The 21,270-nt window shown below is 39.9% G+C and overlaps 1 protein-coding gene across 12 annotated transcripts in view; it reads right to left on the bottom strand.

Moving 5' to 3' along the window:
- The window catches only part of PKP4 (plakophilin 4), a 100,041-nt gene that overhangs the window by 16,149 nt on the left and 62,622 nt on the right, over positions 1 to 21,270 (bottom strand). For 11 of the 12 annotated variants that reach the window (XM_056861602.1, XM_056861606.1, XM_056861609.1 and 8 more), the window contains 8 exons: positions 19,466 to 19,657; positions 17,726 to 17,942; positions 17,345 to 17,477; positions 14,589 to 14,802; positions 6,418 to 6,601; positions 2,016 to 2,133; positions 818 to 1,009; positions 446 to 619 (listed from right to left, as the gene is read on the bottom strand). In XM_056861602.1, coding sequence (XP_056717580.1) covers positions 446 to 619; positions 818 to 1,009; positions 2,016 to 2,133; positions 6,418 to 6,601; positions 14,589 to 14,802; positions 17,345 to 17,477; positions 17,726 to 17,942; positions 19,466 to 19,657 — 1,424 coding nt within the window. The remainder of the gene's footprint in view (positions 1 to 445; positions 620 to 817; positions 1,010 to 2,015; positions 2,134 to 6,417; positions 6,602 to 14,588; positions 14,803 to 17,344; positions 17,478 to 17,725; positions 17,943 to 19,465; positions 19,658 to 21,270) is intronic. The other variant, XM_056861604.1, reaches the window with a different exon arrangement.

Below are 21,270 nucleotides of genomic sequence, written 5' to 3'. Positions count from 1 at the left end.
ACCCCTCCCGGCCATCACGGATCTACCCCCCCTTCAGGATTGTGCTCAAAACTGCCAGAGCTTATTTGTCCCTGAGATTACACAGAGGAAAAAGGGGGGGGAATCCTTTTAAGTGTAAGGATTTTTTTTCTTTTTGCTCCATGTAATCTCAGGGACTAATAAGCTCTAGCAGTTTTATATATGGTATAGCTTGTATTCTGACCCTTAATATAGTGTTTTATTTGCCTGTATAATTTTAACCAAATAACTATTTTTATAAACTCAGTAATGTATTACATATTTTATATTGCAGATTCCCTAAGAACCCTTTTGGGCGAAATGCATTGGGAATTTCTATTTTGTGCCATTGGCCTTGCCCTTATTTTTATTTCCTGTTACTGGTGCAGCCCTTTTATTTCTCTTTGCTATAAGTGAAATGTCAATAGCCACAAGCTTCATACACTACCTTCCAGTTGCCTGCAGAAAGATTCTGGAGAGATCCTGCAGAGCCCTCTAAAGTGGCAGGATTCGAGCTCTCAGCTAGAAGAGTTAGATATGGTTTTACCACAGAAGGATGCCACAGCATTTCCACACCTTTGGGAGACTTTGATAATCCTGGTATTGGACCAACTCCATCCCACTGTGAAAAATACAGACTCTTTAATATATGTAGTGTCAGCAATTGAAGCAAAGATTCAGAGGTTTCACCCTGATATATTCTCAGAAGTAGCCATTTCAGTTCACAAGTATTTTAACTTACATTGGTGAAAGTATCCTTGACACACACACCTGTTGCCAATTAAGCAAAGGGAAAAAATAGCAATGGAAGAAAACAAACCTGATCATCTTGAGAAATTTTCTTCTTTTTCTTCTTCTTTTTCCCCCAGCAACTTGGCTCTGAATCTTTGCTAGGGGATTCTTTTCCCAAAAAGTCATCCAGTTCGTTTATACCCAGCAGACGAGCCTGAGGTACCTCAAGTTCTAGACGGTAGGAAAGGTTTCGTAGTGTGCACACGCAGTTTTCTACTGTCTGTAAACCAAACATAAGGAGATTCTGTGGTGAAGTACACTAGTAAACCAGTGATAGTAACATAGTTTTGGGAAAGCATTTAGGGAATTGGGTCTTCTAAATTTAAACCAAGATAAGGCTTACACTAATCCCTCATTATTCCTTAGTTTAACATGTTGGTTCTCACACTTGTCCAAAGTGAATCTCTTCATGTCAACGACAATTTAGCCTACCCAAAAGTAAGCAAGATGGAAGGGCTGGACAGAAACTAGAAAGGTCTGAAAGAGTCCAGGGGGAAAAATGGTTTTCTTCAATATTTTTATGTTCAAAGATAAAATAATAACGTTAGGTTAATACTGATACATTCACACACATTGAATAATCAGTGACTCTACACAAATTCCCAAACGACATATGAAGCGAGAGTTCTGTAACAGGCACGGCTGGTGCTACCATTAGGTGAACTAGGCGGTCGCCTAGGGCGCAGACCTCAGAGGGGCGCAGAACTGGCCTGAGGGGCACAGTTTTAAACCAATTCGTTTCTTGAAAAAAATGCAACTGACAATTTATATTATTTATTTTAAGGTAAGTACCACAGCAGTGCTATGGAATAAAATTAATTATAACGTCTTATAAAAAGTTTTGTGCTTTTGTTTTTCTACAAGACATCTGTTTTTGAAAATCAGTTGGCAATGGGGGGCACAAGTAGTTAGCCTTGCCTAGGGCGCAAAAATGACTGGCACCGGCCCTGGTAACAGGTCTTATACCTGTTTGTTCCTTCCCGTGGAGCTAACTGCAACTTCAGCGGGGTCATTTAAGTTGTGGAAGAGGCATGGGAGGAAAAGGTTAAACCCTTGATCTTCAAAGCAATTATGTGAGACTTCCTTTTAATTCTTAAAAATCCATAAAATAATCTAATCACATAATTATCTTGTCATGTGTAGTTTGGCCTTGAAATGGTGTATACAAACAGCAACTATCAACTTTTCTGATAAGAACCCCCCCAATAGTTATAACATTTGCACACCTTGCTGTCATAATCAGAAGTGTTCACACATGTGTGGATCACATATAACAAAGAATCAACCAGGCCTTCACAAGTTCTCATCTGTTTCCGTGCCTCCTCACCTGCAGAGCTTAGATTCCTAAAGGCATAAAACATAAGAGAAATAAGGATGCATATCACTAAATATGGGCTTGGATTTTAACAATTTGCAAAAGCTGTCTCTCCATTTCCTCTGCAATCCTCACACACACACCGAAAAGCTACTTTTCAGGGCCATGTAAACCTTGGAAACAGTACGTCAAGCAATGCCAGGGGTTGCAGCTGATGGGGGGGATTGGTGGAAATTGCTCCCATCCTTTGGCAAACATCTGCTCAAACCATACATTGATGTAAATGGGTGATTTCTGCTGATCCCTCCTTTCTTGCTGCAAACCCAGCATTGCAATGCTTCCCATTGCCAAAGAGCCCCTTGACCTTAGGTAAAGGTCTCCTGTGCAAGCACCAGGTCATTACTGACCCATGGGGTGACGTCACATCACAATGTTTATTAGGCATATTGTGATTATGGGGTGGTTTGCCATTGCCTTCCCCAGTCATCTACACTTTACCCCCAGCAAGCTGGGTACTCTTTTTACTGACCTCGGAAGGATGGAAGGCAGAGTCAACCTTGAACCGGCTACCTGAAACCGACTTCCGTCAGGTTGTGAGCAGAGCTTGGACTGCGGTACTGCAGCTTACCACTCTGTGCCACAGGGCTCATTGACCTTGTGTGTGTACAGTGCCATCAAGTCGCAGCCGACTTATGGCGACCCCTTTTGGGGGTTTTCATGGCTAACAGAGTGCCTTCCTCTGCACAGCAACCCTGGTATTCCTTGGTGGTCTCCCATCCAAATACTAACCAGGGCTGACCCTGCTTAGCTTCTGAGATCTGACGAGATCAGGCTAACCTGGGCCATCAATGACCTTAGGAGATGATTTATTGAGGGGGGAAGGCCGCAAAGGGTACTGCAGTGGAAAGGGGAGGCAGCAATGAGATCCCTCTGATGAACTCATTTGTAATTTTCTATGGTTTAAGACACAGTGTAGATTGGTACTCTTATTATCATGGAATGCATATGTGGCTATCTACAGAAGAAAAAATGTTTTAGATTGGATGATATATTCTGGGAAAGTACAAATATGTGGAAGAGTTTAATTTGGTGCAGTCTTGAAGATGTTTACTGGAAAAAAAAACCCCCATAAAAGCCATTCTCATTGAACAGAACAGGCCTCAAACTAACCTTTCAACAGAATGTCCCTTATCATCATATTTTTAAAGCATAAATTGTTGGAAGGGCAGATAAAGATCTCAAGAAGATTATTTTAAGAAATCTAACACAGAAATATGTGTACTATTCTCAGTAACTTATTCCTCCTGAACTATTCCAAAATAAATCTAGGTGGGGAAAAAAATCAGCAACAGCTCTCTTTCAATTCCCAGCCAACTTGTTTTGTTCAGCAAATTTTTATCCAGACATGGTCTTGGCCATAATAAATGATACACATGCTGTGTAGCCTGCATACCTACTCATTCTACCACTGCCTGCAATAATTCTATTTGGCATTGTCTGAACAGTGTGGTCTAGTCTGGGCAAGGGTCCAGGCCACAATGAATGGATGTTGCCAGAGAGACTCTTGGATCTTTAAAACCTCTCTGGTCTGGGGAAGCTAATTACTAACTGAGTACATCCCCTTCCCACAAGTGTTAAAAAAAATCCATTCAGTCTTCATGATGTTTATGGTGTTTAGATATAATGTACACAACTAGACACTGTTCTTCTGGTGATGTCTACCTATATTACTATTACAACCTATTTCAGGGCTCACCGGCTATGTGCCTGTACTAGACAATCCAATTGGACTGAATACACTGAACAACGTCCCTACGCAATAACCTTATCTATTTGTGAATAAAAGAAAAGAACTGGAAAGTTTGTGAAACCTGTTTTCTTACACACTGTAAAGTGCCATAGGCATTGATGCTGCAACATCAATAACAAATAACAAAATAAGAAGCTGCAGCGGTGGCAGATGGTTTCAGAGAACAGCAAAATGAGGTGGAGGAAAAGACAGGAACTAACTGATGGGCAAGTGGGTGAAGAAATATGGCAAAAGGCTTGGAAGGCAGCTGATGGACTGACTACAACAGAAGGTGGAATTTGAAGCAACACATGAGAGTTGGAGAGAGGCTATCTGGACAGAGAGATTAGATTTTACCTGCTTTTCCATTCAAACCTATCTGATTTCCCTACTCACCATAGCTACCATCCACTATCTATCTATCTATCTATCTATCTATCTATCTATCTATCTATCTATCTATCTATCTATCTATCTATGAAATAATAAATATATATTTATTATTTTTTCAATAATTACTATACATCTCATTTGACAATACATCCTATATACCAATCTTTGACTCGGTAAAAAGATTTAAAAAAATTATTAGGTGCATGTCTTCAGTATTAAATATAATTAATTATAATTGACTTCCCCACTGACTTCCTCCCTCCCTACAAATATCTGGTATCTCCTTTGTATTAATATTTTCTAATCCGTATAAGTCATTAATGTTATACTTTCCCCTTATTTAATATATTTTGATAAGCAATTATAATATAATATTAATAATAGAGAGAATAAAAAGAAAAAATCATTTTAAAAATAAAAACAGAGACGTAACAAAACACATTTACATAATTTTCTTCAGTCACTCCTCTCTGTCATAGAAAATGGATCAGATCTTAAAAAACTTTATATACCCCCAAGTAAAAAATTAAGTTGATATTATTTTTCTTCTACCCCCCTTTCCCTTATTAAGAGTCAAATTGGTATTCTTCCGGCTTTCTTAACCCTTCTTTTAAAACTTTTTCTTCTGTCTGGAATTTCTGTTGCCATCTACATGCTTTCTTGAGGTGGTCTCCTGTCTGTGACAATCTTTACCCATTACTCCTTGGGCTGTTGATTCTTCTTCCTGCATTCCTGTAGTTTGGTCAGACAGCTCATTATTTCTTGTCAAAAAGTTTTTAACATCTTCCAACGAATTGACGGCATATTTAACTTGTTTATAGGTGAAGGTAAGTCCTTGTGGTAGCAACCAGCTGTATTTTATTCCCTTGTTTCTCAATGTCTCAGCAAAGTCTTTATAGATGGCTCTCTTTCCAATCAGGTGACGAGGAATATCTTTGAGGATTTTTAGCGGTGTATCATCTACACTTAGATGATTCTCCAAATGAAGTTTCATAATGATATTTTTCATCCTGATGTCAAAGAAAGAGACCAAAATCTCTCTAGCTTTTGTTTTCTGTACTCGAGTTGAAAGCACCTACCTCCCACTTTCACTGGTGGAAAAGCTGCTAGGATACAACCAAGGATAAGTACAACATTGGCATTTCTAAAACCCAAAGGTTAGAATGTAGCGACGATGCAATATATTGTGAGCTCAGAGCATTCTATTCAGTTATCACACTTTCTGTAGTTATTATTTAGCTTTCTAGATTACAAATATATACCGCCAGCTTTCAAGTTTAAAATAATGCTATGAGATAATTTTGATCTCAAATGCTAAATGTTAACTGCTTGTAAAGTGTGGGATCAATCTAAGCCAATTCCCCTCTTTATTAGAGTCCCCTGTTCCACATAGTTTTCGCCTAAGCGGGTTCCAAACTTTTTGGGATCTCTTCCTCCCCTTTCCACCAGTAGAAATCTGGTTCGATCCACTGCTTTAAAAAGCAATATATGTGATGGCATGGTGCATGCCTACTTTTCAAAGCAAAAACAATTAATACTTCTTTCAAGTTTGTGTGTGTTAAGTGCCGTCAAGTTGCTTCCAACTCATGGCGACCCTATGAATCAACGTCCTCCAAAATGTCCTATCTTTGACAGCCTTGCTCAGGTCTTGCAAATTGAGGGCTGTGGCTTCCTTTATAGAGTCAATCCATCTCTTGTTGGGTCTTCCTCTTTTCCTGATGCCCTCAACTTTTCCTAGCATGACTGTCTTTTCTAGTGACTCTTGCCTTCTCATAATGTGACCAAAATACGATAGCCTCAGTTTAGTCATTTTAGCTTCTAGGGTCAGTTCAGGCTTGATTTGATTTATAACCCACTGATTTGTTTTTTCAAGCTTACACCCCCCAAAAAATGGGCTAGACCACAAAGTAGTAGCTGGTTAACACAATGACGTTTAAGTTACTAGATGTGACTCGGGACAGCTGAAACTTAATTCAATACAGACTGAACATTTAATATAAACACAAAGTCATTCACAAAGAAATATGCCTTCAGAGCTAAATTTGCATGTTAGCTTGAGTGACAGAATAGTTTACAAAGGATAATAAGAAATTGCCATTTAAGATTCATTCGATACACACTATAGTTTTACCTTAGGCATCCTGTTGTGTTGCGTAGAACTAGAGAAGTCTGGAATTTAATTTTATGATCATCATCAAAGGAAGAATTATTCCAGCCAGAATGAGGAACGATCACAGTGTTTGTTAATGTTGACAGAGCATCTCGAATGATTGTCATTTTTACTGCATCACATGAAGACAGGTTCCAGAGAACACCTATGAAAAAGATGCATTATATCATTTAACGGCAATTAGCCATTATCTCTTTATTTCAACTTGCACACCCTATGCCATAAGAGTGCAGGACTAGTAATAGTAATTTAAAGCAGAGAACAATTGAAAGAAAACTTAGTGACATCAAACCATGAAGTACAAAAAGATTAGGTTACATAAAGACTGATTAACTCAGCTGTAAAATGCCAGCCCAAACAACAAATCCCAACAGAGCTTTAAAAAAATTGGGCTTGTATATAAATAAGGCTCTAGGGAAAGGGATTTCAGTAGATGAGGGAAGCCAACAACCTTGCTCACAGAAGGCACAATGATTTGAAGCATCTGAAGATTGTGAAATAAGGATTTAGAGATGAAAACCAGAATTTTGAATGATAATGTAAAACCAGTGTAGATGCCGGACATGAGGTACGAGGGAACTTAGAAGGTTTTTCTACAATTAACAAATATAATATAATATGGATCCCAGAGCATTTGTCAACTTCAAGGAAAAAACCTGACATTGTCCATAACTAGAAGAACTAGAATTGCTAATTCTCGAATGCTGTATTTACATTCTCAAGTGTGTGCAATCAGCAGCAACCTGCCATCAAAACCAAAACACTGGAGACAGGATGGATTTCAAATGATGAGGCTTTGCTGATTCAGAAATATTTAATAACAGAATCAGCACTGTATTGATCTGGTTCCTTTCCGAATTGAAATATAAAACGTGCAAAATGGATTTGTATTGTGTAAAGAAACAGAAGAGAACAACCAAAAAGATAAGAACAAGAGATCTGTTCCACAAGATCCAATAAATCAAGGGGAAACTGAGAGCACAGTTAGGCATGCTGAAAGATCAACATAGAAACACATTAACTGAACAGGACAAAATAAAGAAGAAATGGGAACAATACATTGAAGGATTATACAAAAGAGATGAAAGGATGACAGACTCCTTCCAAGAAGAATCTTTTGAAGAAAGGATGACTTTTGAAAAAGAACCTGCAATTTTAGAAAGTGAAATGAAAGCTGCACTCAAAGCAATTGGGAGAAACAAATCACTAGGAGTAAATGGCCCAGGCAAGCTTGATCTCATCAGATCTCAGGAGCTAAGCAGGGTCAGCTTTGGTTAGTATTTGGATGGGAGACCACCAAGGAATACCAGCGTTGCTGTGCAGAGGAAGGCACTGGCAAACCACCTCTGTTAGTCTCTTGCCATGAAAACCCCAAAAGGGGTCGCCATAAGTTGGCTGCGACTTGAAGGCACTTTACACACACACAGATGGGATATCAATAGAACTGTTTCAAGCCACAGAAACGGTGTCCATCAAAACCTTGACAAGAACCTGCCAATAAACATGAAAAACAAAACAATGGCCCACAGACTGGAAATGCTCAATCTACAGTCCAATTCCAAAAAAGGAAGATGTCAAAGACTGCAGCAGCTTTTGGATCATCAGCATAATTTCTCATGTGAGTGAAGTGATGCTCAAAATCTTACGATAAGGACTGTTACCATATATGGAACAAGACATGCCAGATGTTCAAGCTGGACTGAGAAAAGGAAGAGGCACTAGAGGTCATATTGCAAATTTCTGTTGGTTACTGGAGTACAAAATACAAACAAAATGATAAAAGCCCAGGTATGCGTGTAGGGTGTATAACAATTTTCAAATTTGAAAGAACTCTAGATGAAATACCAGCAAGTTGTTCTTCTCTGGGCTATACTTGTTTCCCATACCGAGTGTGCATGCTAATATCAACCTGGTAAAATGGTGCTAGCTCCAGGATGATATTAGCATGCACACACTCAGTATGGGAGACAAATACAGCCCAGAGTAGTGTCAGATAGGGCTTCTGACAGCTCCGTCCTCAAACAAGATGGTTCCCCCGCAAACAAAATGGAGTTCTCCGTACACTCCTCCCCCCCTCCCGTTTTGCACACGAGCTCCGGCCAGAGATTTACAATTGTATTGGGACCCGCCCGTGTAAATCTTCGATCTGATATCGGGTCCCGCGCACAAAGCTGAGAGCTTGGCCATCTCCTCCACTGATTGTTCATGATTGTTTCTGTTTCAGTTTTACTTAAGTCGTTGCCGGCAGGAAACGACTACATTGTCTCTTTGTTCCTGTAATCCTATTGTATCAGCCCTATAAATGTATCCACACTCCACCTGTCATGTATTCCAACCTTGCGCGTCTCTTACTGAAATCACTGACTTCTGAAATAAATCTTTGAATCGCTGCTCTGCCTGGATTGAAGGTCTATTGCCTGAAACGCTGTGTATTTGCTGAAGCCTGACAAGTAGAACAACTTGCAGGTATTTCATCTAGGCTTTCAAATTTGAAACTCGTTATACACCCTACATACATACCTGGGCTTTTATCATTTTGTTTATATTTTGTGATAAATTGTTTGTGTGTGCATTATATAGCTTTTTATCTGACCACTGATGAAGGCCTGTTGGCCGAAACGCGCATAGTGTGTGGTTTATGTTTATCAACCTTACCAGTTGCAATTGTGCTTTGTTTTATCAATTTTAATGTTTTTAACCTTGATATAAGAACCTTAAAATAAATATATTTCTCTAATATAGCATTTTACTTTTCTCCACCCAACCTTGGGTACCCAGCTTTTGGTTTTTCAGGTTGGATTCTCCCCCCCTCCCCCGTCTTGGTTACTGGAGCAAACAAGTAAACTTCAGAAAAAATCAGCTCATGATTCATAGATCACAGCAAAGCTTTTGACTGTGATCATGAAAGGCTATGGCTGGTGTTAAAAGCAATGGGTGTGCAACAACATCTGATGAGCAACCTATATTCTGGTCAAGAGGCTACTGTTAGGACAGAATAAGCAGGAAGGAAGGAAGGGAGATTGGGCATATGAGTCCATGGCTCATTCACAATTCAGAGCCATTTTCTTTCTATAATGTACAGAAACTTACAATCATTTGCTCTTATTACACTAAAACATACACTCCTAGCTCAGTCACAGTAAAGACAGATGCAAGAAGCATGAAAGGGGGAAAGGGAAAGCAGCCTACAGTCCCATATTTCTTTCCAGTATTACAAAGCATGGCCTGAATCCAACCTATTTGTAGCTCTTGCTGCTGTGTTCTAAATATACTTTCAACCACATTCTCCAAACGGACATTTATCCACTGAAATATTGGTGTCATACATTGTTCCTGCCATATGTGAGAAAATGAAACCTTATTACATATAAATAAACACACATATTGTGTTAGCGCTAAGCATAACTATGTGCTCTGAATGTTGCAGGAAAATGTTTGACTTTAATATTTGAGAAGACACTTCAGTGGGGACAGATTATTTAACACTTCTATTGTTTGCTTTCACAATATTGAGCTCATTGTTTGCGTAAATGAAATAAACTTGCGCTCAGTAATCTGCCAAATCTTAGCTACTTTGAAAAAAAAACAACCTTTAATTTACTGACAGAAAAGGACCTTCTCTGATTATCTGCTATGGAAAGAAAAGCCCCTTAAGTTCCTGGAATTTCTTAGTTGGGAACTGTACCCACTTCTCAAAAGATGCAAATTCAGCACACACAAAAAACCCCCAACTGTAACTTCTTATGTTCTGGTAGTTTAATTCCTTATCAGGTAGATCGTTCATGGGAGCCTCATGACTCAGCAGTGGGAGAGGCTCATTTCAAGAAAGTATCCAGAGCTCCTGCAGCCAGCAGAGCAAGGGAAATTTCAAAGATAGTAGCTTATGTTTATTTCATTTCTTGGAGCTTCACTGGGTAAAACAAATGATGCATTATTATTTTTCCAAATCTGTCTCTTCTGTTCCGTGACATATTTCTGTGGCTATAGTGCGATACTCTAGCATCTTTTCCAAAGACTGGCTTGCATAGTTATTCAATGTATAGCTTTCTAACCAATCCCATTCCTAAGACTCAGCTGGGCAACAAAGTATAAGCAGCACATAAATGCAAAAAAAAAAAAAAATCATACACAATAACACAACAATGCAAAGAGTGTCAAGAAACTGAACCCCTTAAGTTTCTTGTTCTGATTTTTTTTTCAAACATTAGTTCTCTGAGTTAGGCTCTTCTGGGCCTACATGGTAAAAAGTTCATGAAGAAGAAAAATTGCGTTGTCATTGCTTGGAATTTAGCCACCTGTAACTAATTAGCCATGGAGATAAGAACTCCAGGTGTAGGAAGTTTTTAGCTGCAGAAAAGACCTCCCACTTCTAATTCATGATGACCCCTTTCGATCACCTCAAGCTGATACAATTAGTTGAGATCATCAGCCAAGGATCGGATTGGTCAAGAGCTCTGGCCAAGTTCAGGCCAACTCAGCACTTTTTTTTTGGCATAAAAGAATTGCATTCCCAATTCAGCTTTGTTCTTGGATCCTATGCCATGGTTCCACGATCCACTTTTGGACTTTGTGATTCTTGCTATGGGGCCTGGACATGTTGTCAGCTCCTGACTCTGGACACAGGGGACCTTTTGATGAGTAACATCCCGAAGCTTGAATTTTGTATCTTGATTCTTGAATTAGTGTTTGACTGTTTGGCTAGTGCTGACTTGCTCTAGGATTTGTTACTTTTAAATGCCTCACTTGCTTTTGTTCTTTTAAACATATTCTTGCACAATTTTAGTACATTTCTTACTTATATCTGTGTGGGGTTTTAATGTCTTCAGGTGGCTTCAATCTAATTTCAGTACCTCGATCCAAGGGCTACACCTATCAGATAATTAAATGGTGAAACTCACATTGCAGGTGGCCAATCTCGAAGGGTGACTTTCTTCTGTTAAGCTCAGGAAGGTTGGAAGTCTGACCCTTGGCTTCTGGCTGGTTAGGTTAGATAAAGGGACTGGTGGCAGCTACCCTCCTGGGGTGTAAGGATTTGTGCCTCGGGTGTCTTGTAAATTTTGAATACTGCCTGACCTATGACAAGAGCCCACTGGATTGGAGGTTCTTGATCACCAAAGGAGTCTATGCTGGGGCTCATGGTACCTTCACATGCAATAGCCATGTGGAACAGGGACTGTAATAGAATTGGATGGGCTTGAGCAAAAAAGTTGGCAGCATCTAACTCAAAGTTTCTGTGTTACATTTTTTAAAAAAGAATAAATTATAGGTGCTATCCATAGAAAAGTGAGATAGACAGAAATCTCTGTAAAAATCAATGTTACCTAAGCACACAGTTCAGAACTTTGGTTCCAAGGATTTCAAGCCTGTGGCACACATAACTTATTATAGATTGTGCCCTACATAGTTAAAAGCACATACTGCACAATCCTAAGGGTTGTGGTGGTGAAGCAGCAGCAGCCTTTTTCAAGAAAACCCCGTAAAACTCTCCATTGAGTTCCACAGGGCTACGCCTGCTTTTTTACAGGTGTAACTTGGTGCCTGCAAACAAGGGCATTCCCGAGCTGAAAGGGAACGTCCCTTTTGATGCCGGTGTGAGCCTTGCGCTGGGAAAACGCTGCTGGTGAGGCTGCGCTGGCACCTGCAGCTTGTGCTGCTCCCTGGAGCTGGCAGTGCCAGTTAAGCCAGCGCAAGTGGCACTAATGATGGCACAGGGGTCACGCCGGCTCCTATTGTCTTTTCCCCCTCAGTTAGGATTGCTCTGTAAGTGTAAAAAAGTACGTAAAAAAGCAAAAGTATTTGCGATAAGGAAAGCATGCTCGTAATAAGAGTATTCCTATCAACTGTTTGTGACCAAGGAACTAAGATACGGTTTGTTAACTGCCTCTGCAATTTCAAAAGTAATATATCACATCAGCTTTTGCGATAGAGCTCAACTCATGAAAAATGAGATTCTATGGCAGTAAACAAACAGCACCCTTAGGCAGAATAAGACTGTTTGAAAAAGTAAAAAATATAAGGGTTATTTTCCCACTTCAGCATCAATGAAACTAAAGACTGAATCCTTGCTTTGCAATTCTTCTGCATAACAAGCAGCATAGACCTAACATATTAAACACACTTAGCTAAAGAACAGCTTCTCTTTCTATAAAGTACTGAAGCAAAAAACTGCTGACAATCATTCCTAGATCTAAAAATGTAATGTGGAAGTGGTGATTATATATAACTAGTTCTGACAAACATGTAAGTATTTCCCAGTCTTAGAGCAGCTTGACAAGGCCTACATATTCCTTAGATTTAGAGAAGTGCATTCATTACCCTACATTACATCATTCATACCAAGAAATTGGTTAGAACTCCCCTACTGGAATATTATAAGATGGGCAGAGATTTTAGATGTCCTTCTCCCACAGTTTTTCAGTGTGAGCAGTTTTGAAAAAGTGACATGGTTAGTAAGGCGGACATCAGCAACAATTTTTTAAGGAGGGGAAGGGCAAAAAAGTGTATGCACACCAACATTAAATCCCAAAAGATGCAATTGGTTCTGTCAGAGTGGGCAACACCCATCGCGTCTGGTGGATGCATGAATAACACGTACATCTTCAAAAGGTAGGTGTGCCCCCCTCCTACGTAGGCAGCCTGAGTTGTTTAGCAAATTCTTAGTGGGCACTTGTCCTAGGACCCAATGAAACGCTTGGATTGTTTGAAACAGGTCTTAATCTATTCCTGTTAACCAAACAGAGATGCCTACATGTTTAGTCATAATAGAAAGTGGGTGAAAAATCTGCTGGGTATTCCAGTACTAAATGAAGACAATGCCTGCATATACTCTCATAGGAAATCCAGGGAGAAAAGGCATGACGTGGGACTGGAGTTGCCCAGACAGGCCCTCTGTAGAAATCCAGTCCCGACCTAAAATGTTGGGTGTGGTAGTGGAAGAGAACTAGCTGACTTCTGGCTGCTGAGATTAACATATGCTAAATCTGGGATGGCTGAAGCAGACATGATTATAGCTGTGATGATAACTAAAGAAAATTAGTAGTGCAGATTATTTAGGTTGGGCTCCCCATCCACAAGCAAGGCCTCTTTAGACTACCTGGAAGGTAACAGCACAGGGGATATCTGCTATGGTTGTTGCCGGCCAATCCAGCGTGAGAATTCCCAGACAGAACAAACAAGACAAGTTGTTGGCAGCACCTGAGGTATCTCTTCTGCAAACTCTCTGCATGGAGGTGGTCTATCGCAGCTTCGGAGCTTCCAAGTCAGTAGGCCTGAAGGCAGTAGTATTGCCTGGTTAGGGGAGGCACTTGGCAAAGGAACCCTGAAAAGGTGTGTTGGGAGAGTGAAGGAATGGAGGTCAAGGAGAGTCTCCCTTTTCTCTGTGCTCCATTCACAAAATGTGTTTGCAGATCCCACTGCTATTTACTGTACCTGGCCATTTCAAGCAGTTCATTTGGCAGGTTGCTTAATGTGTGTTTCAAACTTTTTACAAAGCATCAAGTGCACTGATGCTGACTCTCTAAGCGTGGAAAACAGTCAGATTCAAACATGGAACTTCATGGATTAAACTGAGCTCGTTGTTGGTCAGTCATAATACACTTCACAAATCAGAGAACTTTCTCTTGTTAGCATGTACAAAGGCCATGGAAATCAAGTTTCAATGAAGCTGACAACATTCTTCAGGGAATTATAATTTGATGATAATAAGGAGTTTGAATTAAAAAATGTTAAAAATCTCTAAAACATCCTATAAGATCTTTGATAACAGAATCCTAATATTGTATGAATACTACTGTAAGACTTAATAATAAATAGTTCTGAATGAAGAATGGGAAAGTATTGACTGCCTGATGGGCCAAACTAATCTTTACCACGAGCTGTTGCTAGCAGCGCTGGGGGATAATTTCTTAATTGTGCAAAAGATACTCCAGAGTTTTTCCAGTATTATCACAAACACTCTGAAAAAGACACACGGTCATGTAGAAAACTATATTATTAAGTCCTTCTTTTAAGGTATGTTTTAAACTGAACTATGTTTTAAACTGAACTATTCCAAACACTGAACCTTTTTTTGAATATAGAAACACAGTTCACCTGACTAGATGTCATTTGCTTCCTGTCTATTAAAACTTTACCTGTGACAAGTTCTCTTACTTCTGCATCAATTGATTTTCTTAGCAAGCGTAAAAGTGCAGGTATCCCACCAACATTTTTCATTGCTATTTTATTCTCATCAGTAGACTTTCCATAAACCAAGTTTCGCAGAGCACCACAAGCGTTCTTCTGAACTTCAAGGACCCTGTGATCCAACAGGTCAACCAGATGTTTGATTCCTCCTAACCTACATACCTAGGGGAAAAAATGTTGAACACCAGATTCAATTAACAGTCAACATGTGAACAGAATCTCAAGATAACAAAATGCAGAAATTACAATTGGGGCCTAATTCTTGTAAGCATTTTATATCTTGCCTGCCTTTTAACATCTGTTTAAAAGGGGCCATGACCTGGAGGGCCCAGGCTAGCCTGATCTCGTCAGCTCTCAGAAGCTAAGCAAGGTCAGCCATGGTTAGTACTTGGATGGGAGACCACCGAGGAAGTCCAGGGTCACTATACAGAGGCAGGAGATGGCTAACCACCTGTTAGTCTCTTGCCTTGAAAACCCTATGGGGTCACCGTGAGTTGGTTGTGACATGACACACTTTATACAAACACATTTCTCAAGGAAGAATTTCTCCAGTTGTTGTGAAGTGACTAATCTTGCATGCAGAGTGACATTTATTTTTTGCCATAACTGAAAACTTAGGATCTTAAAAACTGCAAACAGAGTTCCCCTCACAGAATGGGGCTTTCTCTGTTCCCTTTGAGAAGCTAAATCTGAGAACAAGCATTTAAGGCAAAGGATGGCTATCGATGTTGGAGGGTGGAAATGAGTGGAAACAGACCCTTCCCACTACAAGACAGAACATGCCTCAAAGTGTTAGAAAAATCTTAAACTGAGCAAGAATTTATCACTGAGTTGAATGCACATACATCCAAAGTGAAGTCTGGTGAAAAAACATTATAGAAGAACCATGGTATGGAATGTAAATGTGAGGAAGGAAGCTATCTGTCCCTTCAGAATTAAAAACCCAGATGTTTAGAAAAAGAGTTCAGAAAAAAATAAATTTTGCTAGTAATCATACTCGGGAAATCTTAGTAACAATATAGCATCTTAGCTGATGAAAACATTTAGAATGAAGTCCCAATAGCTTACAAAGTGTCTCATCATCTCTGTATGAAATGCTGCATGCTTCTAGCCCAGACATATGGCAATACAGCCTTCTACTTTGCATGTAAATCAAATGGTTTCCCTGAACGTAAACAATATAACGCTTCCAGCTATGCAAGTCTTTTTTTTTTTAGTCCGTTCTGCATGGACTTTGATACTCTTGACATTTTAAAAAATTAAGTTGAGCTTCACTGTAACAAAACAATCATGCCTCTAAAACCATGTAAAATTCAAAACTAAACACAGTATTCAGTACTGGTCTCTGTCTGTAAGTCATTTTACGGCCCTGACAAGCAAAATTGCTTTTTAGTTACTCATGTCTTGGTTTGGGGGTTAATGTTAGCCTCATTATTTGTGGTCTTAATTAAGATACACAGCTTGAGTAGGTCTGTCTCCAGCATTTTAATCTAAGGAGACTTTTTTATTTAAGAAAATGGGGAATAATCAATGAAAGTTCTGACTGTTTCACTGAAGAAGTTTCTACCTCCTGAGACGTTTGTGACATTTGTTTCCTCTAGTAAGAGATTCATACAGTTGATTTAGGCCAGTCTCAAATGAACTACACAATGGTTGATAAACTGCACCACTATTATTATACAGATGCGAAGTGCTCAGTTGAGAGAGGAAAGTAAGGTATGGTATCTCAATAATTGTTTATAGAATCCTGTGTACTAAAAAAAAACCCTGCAAAAAATGATAATATTGCTATTTCTTAAATATGAGTGACATGTGAGGTGGCAACTACCAGCCGACTGCCTCTCTTAGGATACTGTTCTGGAGCCTCTCTGGGTTGCCTGCCACATCAAGGCATTCTCCAAGGAGAGCTGTAGCGATCTTCTCTGTCAGCCCCTGGCTTTTACTGCAGGCCCTTTTCTTCAGCCATACAGATCGCCAACATAGTTGGGAGGTGGCCATTCTGCCTGTGGCTATGTTGCATCATTTTTTGCCTGGCCACATTGACTTCTGGTCTAGCCAGTGATCCCCTCCCTGCCACATTTTATATTAAAAAGTTATGCCCAGGACAAAGAGTGCTATAATGAAACAGCTTTATAGGATGGGAAAGAGCTTTGTAGGAGGTATTACTGTACCCTGTGTCAATTATTAGTACAAAACACAAATATGAATACATTCACAACTTCAAAATCATAAAACATTCTTCCTCTTTCAGTTTTTTTCCAATAAGTCTTATGTATGTATACATTTTTCCGAAAGCTCCTTAACATTCTGACTGAAAATATTCCACTGGAAATTTTCCTCTTTTTAACTTCAACCTAGATCTCACAGACCTGAGCCTATGCATGTTTGCTAAGAACTAAGCTCCGGTAAGTGCAAAGGGACTCGCTTGCAAATAAGTGCGCAGAGGACTGTAATCGTAAATACATTATCCCGAATAAATGGATGAAAAGGAAATGGTCCAAAAAGTGGTTACCCAGATTTCTCAACTTCTTAACTGTTACTGTAATAAAACCTAAGAGCATTAATATGTGTTCACACTGGAGATATGACAGGGTTTGCAGTCACCGTAAATCATCAATTTCGTGAAAACTTCAAAGTAAATGACTAAGAGCTCTGAAATATTCTTTACTGACAATTTCTGAATGAGACAGCTTCGGTGCCATACCTCTGTTTTTACTTTGTTATCTCCAAAGCACAGGTGCTGTAGGTAGGCTGCGGCGTTGGCCTGAACTGATGGGAACTGATGTTGAAGCATGTGAATGACTTCAGGCAACTCTGGATCCCGCCATGCAAATTCTCTTCATTAGATAAGCAAAATTCAAAGGAAAGGGTGAATTTTTTTTTGCATATCATATGCTATTTTTATACCACTGCCAGTCTTACCACAAACTGTAATTGTACAAATATGTGTGATTAAACCTTAAAAGGAATTAAAACAGAGGTTGTCGCAAAGATAAAACAATTAAACATGGAAGTGCTAGGAAGTACTTCAGAATTATTTTGCTATAGCAACTGCACAGTTTATTAAAGCATCAAGTATGCTTGCCTGGGATCTTTCTGGATGCTGTCTATGGATGGAGATCTTGTCGTCCCATCGTCAGCTGGAGTTGCATGCTGCATCCTGTTGTAATTGGACTCCGGAAGTCGATAATGAAGCGACCTGTAGGGTTCCGCGTAGGTAGCTGTTGTGTTCAGAGCATAATTGTTTCTTTGGTATGTAAGCGTGCTACGCTGACTGGAAGATCTTTGCAGATTTCCAACACCTGGTGCGTAAAATCGGCATTAAGACATATTTCAATGGCTTGTAATCCTGCGACGCTGCTCAGCAAAGTTGTAAGCTTCCCCTTGAGAACAAATAGGCTTCCTCCAATGGAAGTGGCTCTTCTGCTGGAGGAAGAGTCATGTCTGTTGTAAGAAGCTTCCTTAGGTTGGAGAAAGGCTTTTAGTTTTGCTTAGAAGAGTTGTAGGGATTACAAGCCAATGCATCTGCATGTGCGTGTTTACACACATGTTCACGAGTTATCTGACAATATCTTAATTTCTTCCTGCTGAAACTCAATAAAGCCTGAGAATCTTTTGGAAACCTTGGAATAATTTCTATTTAGACTGGCGCTGTGGTTCTGTTGTTACGCCAACAGAGACTGTGGTTCAGTATTTATGTTTTTAACTGTTTCTTTGGACCTTTAGTTTTTTTTCCTAGGATATAAACTCTTTTTGAGAACCAGTGTGAGGTGGTTAAGGTGTTAGACTAGGACCTGGGAAGCCCAGGTTCAAATCCCCACTTGTGCCATAGAAGCTTGTTGGATGACCTTGGGCCAGTTGCACACTCTCAGCCCTGACCCTGGCTAGTATTTGGATGGGAGACCTCCAAAGAATAACATTATTGTGACGGAGGTAGGCAATGGCAAACCACCTCTGAATGTCTCTTGCCTTGAATACCCTATGGGGTCACCATAAGTCAGCTGTGACTTGACGACAACCCCCCCAAAAAAACATTTAAATTCTAATCCACTGTTATCTGCTCTGAACCTCCAGGAAGGGGTCAATGGTATAGGTGACAGATTCTTCGTAAGTATTCTACCTCACCCTGAAAAAGTTAAACAGTGGAAAGAACTGTGAGCTAAGCTACTTGTTTCAAAATATAATTTCCGGAGGTTAATTTAAAAAGGGAATGGTCTGTATTAGGCCAAATGGGTAGTAAAAAGCTGGTGGTTTATTTTATTTTTTTACGAATTCCTAAGGTTGACATTCTGTTTCAAGTCTAGACTTCACTTCCAGGGTGTATGAATACAAAATAAGACTATCAAGCAGAAGTGCAAATTATTGCATGGCATAGGTTTCTGGCAAAATTACTGGGGTTAACCAACTATGCTTATCAGACATGGCCCTCTGTGCTGAACAAATTCCAGAACAAAGTCATACTGCATAATTAAGTAGGCTGTTTTCTTAGAACTAGACTCCATGTTTTCTAAACAAGATTGAATATTGAATGTAAATATTTACCTAGGTTCACTCAGAGAGAGAATCAAACATTTTTAATTAGGGTGTTTATGTATTCTCTATATAACAATTAGGTTAATTATACCTGAACAAATATTTTAGAACTTGCTTCCACTAGAAAAGGCATAGTACATTGGGTTGGAGCCACTGGAAGAGGACACCAATACCTTCGGTGGACTCTTCCAGTAGATCCACCCCAATAATTTCCTATCCAACAACTGCAGATTAAAAATTTGGTGTGTGTATTCATGGACAATAGGGGAAAAAAATTCAGTTTCACACCTACCTGATCCAGTTCGATATAATGCAGTCTGAGACCCTTGGTGCACATCAGCTGATCCATGATTTGGACTATGATATACTGGACTATAATAGGTTCTGCCTTCATATATGGGAGTAATGTGTAGCTCAGGAGATACAGTTGAACGTAGCTCTTGGCCAAGTTGACTGTGTTGACTGGCATAGGAACTCCTCAATCCTACAGGGAAAAAGTAACACGATATACTGAACTTAGTAGAGGCAAAACAAGAGACAGTCAGACATCTCAGTTTATAACATTATCAGACTGACAAGTGCATGTGGTTCTACCACACATTCATATCACAGTATTCAATTATAGCAAGGCAAAAATTAATTTGCTGTGTTAATCAGTAGTTAAACAGGGGTCCCCCAACCTTTTCAAGTCTGAGAGCACATTTCAAATTCTGAAATGGCACAGTGGGCATAGCAACAAAATGGCAGCCACAAAATGTCTGCAGTAGGAGACAGAGGCATCCACAAATGATCGCCACAGCTTAACGTCAGTGACACAGTGCAGATCCAAAGCAACATTAAAAGAAAATCTGCACAGCCAATCAAATCTCCGTCAACTGGAAGCCTTGCTTGGCAAAAGCCCTACCCAGCCCCACCCACTTCCTAAAAACACTTGGCAGGCGCCAGACAAGGTGGCGGGCCCCATGGTGCCCACATGCACCACGTTGGGGACCCCTGCTCTAGAGGATGTCCTATCCTATCTCTCTTCTATTCTCTTTTTCAGAAGGGAGACTGCTGCAGCTTTGCCCACCTCCTGCAGGGTTTCCATTTCTATTCCTGGCATTCTTTTTTTTTCAGCAATAGGGTGGAACCATCACCTCCCATAATATTCTTGCTTTACTCTGGCTAATAGCATCTATAGAAAAGAGAACCTTCATTTTCATATTCACAGCTTGGAGCCAGGAATGCGCCTCCAACTACTGCAACACAAGCTCTTCCCTTAGAGCAGTACTGCAAACCCAGTTGGGAACTCCCAGGATCCTTTTTGCAAAGTGGGTTAGAGGTTGATCAGTTTTCTCAGTCACTTCCTTAATCCATATCCCTGCACCATAAATTACTTGAAGAGTTACTTTAGCCTGAAATATTGCCAGTGCGGAAGCGACATAGCGTCCCCTCTCCTTGTGGCAAAATCTTGATATAGGTGGTATTCTGGCCTTCTCTAGTGCTAATGTCCGATGGTGTTTCCATCTTAAGTTACACCTAAAAAGGATCCCTCCCCTGACCTGGATGGCCCAGGCTAGCCTGATCTCATCAGATCTCAGAAGCTAAGCAGGTTAGTATTTGGATGGGAGACCACTAAGGAATACCAGAGTTGCTGTGCAGAGGAAGGCACTGGCAAACCACTTCTGTTAGTCTCTTGCCATGAATACCCCAAAAAGGGGTCGCCATAAGTCGGCTGCGACTTAACGGCACTTTATACTCACACCAAAAGGATCCCTAGGAATTTCAGTTGTTGTATCTCCTCCAAAAACTGACCATCCACTGACCAATTAACTTTATTGAGGCATACACAAGTAAAAATCATTACCTTTGATTAATCATAATTAATTAATTCCTTATCTTTACAGAATTTTGTAAAAGACCTTAGTACTCAGTGTAAGTCAACTTCTGTTTGAGAAGGCAAAACTACATCATCTGCATATAGCAGAAACAAGACCTCCTCATTGGCTAGTAGGGGGGAATGGAACTGTTATCTCCAAAGTAGCTTGGAAGATTATTGAGCAAAGATTGAATAATGTTAGCAATAAAATTGAGCCTTGCTGTACTCCTCTATCCTGC

This window comes from Euleptes europaea, chromosome 15 (assembly GCF_029931775.1).
Source record: "Euleptes europaea isolate rEulEur1 chromosome 15, rEulEur1.hap1, whole genome shotgun sequence".
NCBI classification, from domain to species: domain Eukaryota; kingdom Metazoa; phylum Chordata; class Lepidosauria; order Squamata; family Sphaerodactylidae; genus Euleptes; species Euleptes europaea.
This window is presented reverse-complemented; position numbering and strand designations above follow the sequence as displayed.